Source organism: Symphalangus syndactylus, chromosome 19 (assembly GCF_028878055.3).
Source record: "Symphalangus syndactylus isolate Jambi chromosome 19, NHGRI_mSymSyn1-v2.1_pri, whole genome shotgun sequence".
Classification (NCBI taxonomy): Eukaryota; Metazoa; Chordata; class Mammalia; order Primates; family Hylobatidae; genus Symphalangus; species Symphalangus syndactylus.
Window position 1 is genome coordinate 23,157,224 of NC_072434.2, and position 6,000 is coordinate 23,163,223.

The 6,000-nt window shown below is 39.3% G+C and overlaps 1 protein-coding gene across 1 annotated transcript; it reads right to left on the minus strand.

Annotated features, from left to right (window-relative positions):
* Positions 1 to 3,191: 3,191 nt before the first annotated feature.
* On the minus strand, positions 3,192 to 3,635 carry LOC129458228 (WD repeat-containing protein 43-like). The gene has a single exon (XM_055233964.2). It carries the CDS (start codon positions 3,569 to 3,571, stop codon positions 3,197 to 3,199), a length of 375 nt encoding a protein of 124 aa, XP_055089939.2. The 5' UTR covers positions 3,572 to 3,635; the 3' UTR covers positions 3,192 to 3,196.
* Positions 3,636 to 6,000: the final 2,365 nt, after the last annotated feature.

Here is a 6,000-nt window from a genome sequence, read left to right on the forward strand (position 1 = left end):
TAAATCCATGGTGCTGACATGTAGACAAAAAATTTCTGTTTCTAAAAGTTCACATGTCTAATATACAAAATATTAAATATATTTAATAATATCATTAACATTTTTGTCAAAGTAGAATATAATTGAGGTGTAATCTTTTTGGTAACCTGATTTTTAGAATTCACATCCCATGGCTGGGTGTGGTAGCTCACACCTGTAAATTCCAGCACTTTGGGAGGCCAAGGCAGGAGGATTGCTTGAGTCCAGGAATTCGAGACCAGCTGGGCAACATAGTGTGACCCCATCTCATTAAACAAAATAAATTTAAAAAATTTATTTAGATTAAAAAAAAATTTATATCCTGGGCACATATCAGAAATCCATCATTTTCAATGTCTAAAAATTACTAGATTCTATGAAAAACATTTCAACAAGCTTGTTAAAAATTGTAGCTTTCATAGATTCTGTACTATAAGGAGTAATCTTATTTGTCAAGTCTGTTGTATATCATTTGTTCATAAAATATGTTTTGGTACCTCATTTTTCTCTAGCTTTTCCTTTTTCCCATATGAATCATTGAGAGTGCCTAAGTTTTTAAAAATAAGTATTCACATATTAACACATAACTCTGCTGACTGGTCTTATTTTACATTCATATCTTTGAACCACAAATTGGACCTTGATGATGGTACCTGGTAATTACACTACTTTCCTGGTCTGTTTTTTTTTTCCTGGCCTCTTAAAAGACTCACTCACACAATTTTTTTTTTTTTTTTTTTTGAGACAGATTCCCGCTCTGTCACCCAGGCTGGAGTGCAGTGGCTCAATCTTGGCACACTGCAGCCTCCACCTCCTGGGTTCAAGTGATTCTTGTGCCTCAGTCTCTCAAGTAGCTGGTATTACAGACTTGCGCCACCATGCCTGGTTAATTTTTGTATTTTTAGTAGAGACAGGGTTTCTCCATGTTGGCCAGGCTGGTCTCGAACTCCTGAGCTCAAGTGATTCGCCCGCCTTGGCCTCCCAAAGTGCTGAGATTACAGGTGTGAGCCACCATGCCTGGCCAAAAGACTCACACTGTCTGCATTCTTCTTAAATTTCCAATAGTTCCTCTCTGTCTTCACTCTGCTGATACTTCTCTTGTTTCACTGAAAAAACCTGAAAGCACTTAGAAGTTCCCTAGACATCCACCCTCACCTTACCCACCTGCTAGCATCTCTTCCCACTCACTCCAGCTTCCTGCTTATTCCCACAGTAGATGAACTCTCTATGTTAGCTGAGCCAGTTAGTCCACATACATATAGATCCTCACTCCTCTTGTCTATCAAGGACAGCCGTTCAGCAAATCTTCCATCTGATCATTTCTTCACTTTTTACTGAATCTTTTCATTATCATACTAATACTGTTACCTATCTTATCTTTAAAAAAAGTCCTTCACAACATCACTTCTTTTTTTGGAAAATGAATATTTATTCACTTTACAAAGAGAATGGTATTAAATTGCCATAAACAGCTCCATTTATAGACAAATATAACTGTATATTACACCAGTAGCTGGTTGAAACTTGCTTTCCCAGGATGCTTATATGACTCCAGCTCTTAAGTTGAGCACACAAATCTCTGTTCTGCCACTGATATTAAAAAGTCCCTCAGAGATAATGGTTTTGTTTTACATATTCACAGGAGGGAAAAAATCAATCCATCTGCCCAGCCCTTCCTTAGAGGTGAGCTTCCATCTTCAGGTTCCCTAGTGAGCACTAAGCAAATACTGGCTCATTCTTTAAAAAAAAAAAAAAAAAAAAAAAAAATCTATTGATAATTTGAAAAGGCTTTTGCAGCACACCACAATACTTATTTATATATACATAAAAAATCTTGAATCACAGCCGGGTGTGGTGGCTCACGCCTGTAATCCCAGCACTTTGGGAGGCTGAGGTGGGCGGATCACCTGAGGTCGGGAGTTCAAGACCAGTGTGAGCAACATGGAGAAACTCTGTCCCAGCTAAAAATACAAAAATTAGCCAGGCATGGTGGTGTGTACCTGTAGTCCCAGCTACTCAGGAGGCTGAGGCAGGAGAATCACTTGAACCTGGGAGGCGGAGGTTGTGATGAGCCAAGATCACGCCATTGAACTCCAGCTTGGGCAACAAGAGCGAAACTCCCTCTCAAAAAAAAAAAAAAAATTGAATCAGGTTTATTATTTTAAAGGTAAACAGATACCCTAACACTGCCAAGAGTAGATAATGAAAAGGAAGTAAAACATTAAATTATTAATTATAAAAATATATTCTTTGGAAAAAAATTCTAATAAGGTTATCATTAATGTTTAAAAACCAAAGAGAAAAAATAGACAATTGTTCTTTGACCCATTCATAATTTAAATAAAAATGAAAACATCTTCAAAAGCAGGTATAAATTGAACTTTTAAAAAAGTTGCAGGTAACAAGCACTTCTAATTCATACACTGATGATTCTTTACAAGCAATTTGCAGTCAAGAAAAATCCTTAATGTGGCTAATTCTTTAGTTTTTTAATTGTCGTTAATTTTTGTTTTGTTTTTTAAAAATACTTCACGTGACAGTTTAAAAAATAAGTGGTTATTTTGGGGAAGTACTCCAAATATTTAATCTTACTCAAGTCAGATTACCAGTTAGTGGACAAGCTAGCGATATTGATGGTTTTAAAAAATTACAATCATTTTTACTCCAGTTTTTAGTTATCCCTTCATATTTCATAAAAAGGTACCAATTTAAATGTACCAAATTAAAAAAATTTTCACTAGTGCTGCGTTGCATCTGGATTTGATGAAAGATACCAACCTGAGATAAGAGCTGACTCCTTCACAACAGTCCAGTTCTTGAAACCTTATGGGAAACGTCTTTATCTGCACTTATGTCAATTCTTGATATAACCAATCATACTAGGATATTATATTATAAAAATATACCATATATTGGACACTGATATCTGTACATTTCAGAAAATGTGTCTATATACTGTGTAAAGTTTATTAACATTTGAATGAAATGCTCTTACTTACATAGTTAAGTCTTAGGTGCTCAGGACAGCAAGGTGGCATAGGATCCACCGCTATGAATTTGGAAATATGCAGTGGTCCTCGGCATCCTGGCACAGAGGCAACCCTCCCCAGGAGGACTTGGCATCACCGGGCAAGGTGAGCCAGAGTTTAGATAATTTGACCTGCTTACTTTTCTGTCTTCATTCTTCTTCACTTTCATTTTCAGGGCCTAAATCAGAATCTTCATATAATTCTTTTTCACTTGCCATATCTCTGTCCTCACCATTTTCTTCATCTTTTCCTTCAGCATCCTCATCATCCTCTTCATCAACATCCTCATCTTTTTCACTTTCACTTTCTTCCTCATCTTCATCCCAATTATCATCAGAACCTTTATCTGCCATTTCATCATCAGACTCCTGTTCAGAAGATTCTTCTTCATATGCCAACGTTGCCTTCTGTCCAGGGGAAGTTGTTCCTTTTTTTTTTTTTTTTGCTGTTACTTGTGTAATTAGAAGAATAAGCTTTCCATGAAGGTGTGAAAGTTTCTGAAAAGTTTTTACTCTGCTTTCCATTAACTGGTAGAGTGTCCCTGCCTGGGGTACCAGGTCAGGCAATGTGGACAGGTATGATGCATGAACTGTTTTTTTTTAAATTATTATTTATGTATTATTTTATATTTTTATTTTTTGAGGTGGAGTCTCGCTCTGTCACCCAGGCTGGATTGCACTGTCACAATCTCGGCTCACCAAAACCTCCACCTCCCGGGTTCAAGTGATCTTCCTGCCTCTGCCTCCTGAGTAGCTGGGATTACAGGCATCTGCTACCATACCTGGCTAATTTTTGTATTTTTAGTAGAGGCAGGGTTTCACCATGTTGGCCAGACTGGTCTCAAACTCCTGATCTCAAGTGATCCATCCACCTTGGCCTCCCAAACTTCTGGGATTACAGGCGTGAGCCACCGCGCCCAGCCAGATGCATGAACTGTTAATGCACATTTTAGCCACTGAACCATTGGCACAGCACTGTTAGGTTTTCCTTGTAACCTCTTTGTAGGCCCGCTGGATCTGTTTCTCATCCTTCACTCTCCCTGCCCTGGGATTGTATCTCCCTATAAGGCATTCATGCTTAAATCTTGTCCAGATTCTGTTTTTTAGAGAACCTTGGCTAAGCCATGAGCTGTTTACTTTTTTTCTCCCTGTTTTTTTTTGAGACAGAGTCTCACTCTGTCTCCCAGGCTGGAGTGCAGTGGTGTGATCTGGGCTCACTGCAACCACTGCTTCCCGGGTTCAAGCAATTCTCCTGCCTCAGCCTCCCGAATAGCTGGGATTACAGGCATGTGCCACCACACCCAGCTAATTTTTTTTTTTGTATTTTTAGTAGAGACAGGGTTTCATCATGTTGGCCAAGCTGGTCTCGAACTCCCGAACTCAGATGATTTACTGGCCTCAGCCTCCCAAAGTGCTGGGATTACAGATGTGAGCCACCGTGCCCGGCCTTTTCCTCCCTTTTGTGAGACTTGCCTGTGCATAGTCTTAGTCTTTGTCCTTTTTCCTTTTGGGATATTTATATTTTGTCTAATGATTTGCAATAGCCCTTCATCAATTGGAGGCTATTAAATTTTGTTTTAGTATGTTTTAAAATTAAAAAGTACTATTTATTTTTCTTTTTTGCATTTTTGGGATACTTTTTTGTTTTTATTGTTTCCTCATGTTTTAATTGTGAACTATATTAAAATATAGAAGAGTATCCAAACATACATTGACCAATAGCATAATAATAACATGCTAAAATGAACAACTGTATAATTATTTCTGTTAAGAATTAGATATTGCTAAAAGGCTAGGCGTGGTGGCTCACACCTGTAATCCCAGCACTTTGGGAGGCCGAGGCGGGTGGATCACGAGGTCAGGAGATCGAGACCATCCTGGCTAACATGGTGAAACCCCATCTCTATTAAAAATACAAAACATTAGCCGGGTGTGGTGCGGGTGCCTGTAGTCCCAGCTACTCGGGAGGCTGAGGCAGGAGAATGGTGTGAACCCGGGAGGCAGAGCTTGTGGTGAGTGGAGATGGCGCCACTGCACTTCAGCCTGGGCGACAGAGCAAGACTCCGTCTCAAAAAATAAAAAATAAAAATAAATAAAAAAAGAATTAGATATTGCTGGGCTCAGTAGTAATCCCAGGGCTTTGGGAAGCTGAGGTGGGAGGACAGCTTAAGCCAGGAGTTTGAGACCAGCCTGGCCAACATAGTAAGACCCCATCTCTACAAAAAGTAAAAATGCATAGTGGCATATTCCTGTAATCCTAGCTACCCTGGAAGCTGAGGCAGGAGGATCACTTGAGCCAAAAGTTTGAGGCTGCAGTGAACCATGATCATGCCATCATGCCACTGCACTCAATCCTGGGTGACTGAGCAAGATTCTGGCTCTAAAAAAAAGAAAGAAAGAAATAGATCATTGCCAGTACCATGGAATCCCCCTCTGTGGCTCTCTCCAATCACATCCTCTTTTTTCCTCTATTCTGTAACATTCTTGTGATTTTTCTTTCTTTATCCTGTGTGTGTGCATGTATGTGTTTGTATATAGTTGTGTATATATGTATGATACACATATATAGCTGATTGCTTCTCAGCCCTGCAACTGGATCTGTGTCTATGTACATATATCTGCATACATATACACATACATACATGCACACACATATGTACACACACAGAAGAAAGAAACAGTAGTTTTCACAACTCCTTACTTTTCATCTTTTCAGTTGTCTTTTTTTTGAGACAGAGTCTCATTCTGTTGCCCAGGCTGGAGTGCAGGGGTGCAATTATGGCTTACTGCAGCCTCTATCTCCTAGGCTCAAGGGATCCTCCTGCCTCAGCCTCCCAAGTAGCTGGGACTACAGGCATGTGCCACCACGCATGGCAAATTAATTTTTTTTTTTTTTTTGGAGAGATAAGGTCTCACTATGTTGCCAGTCTGGTCTTGAAATCCTGTGCTCAAGA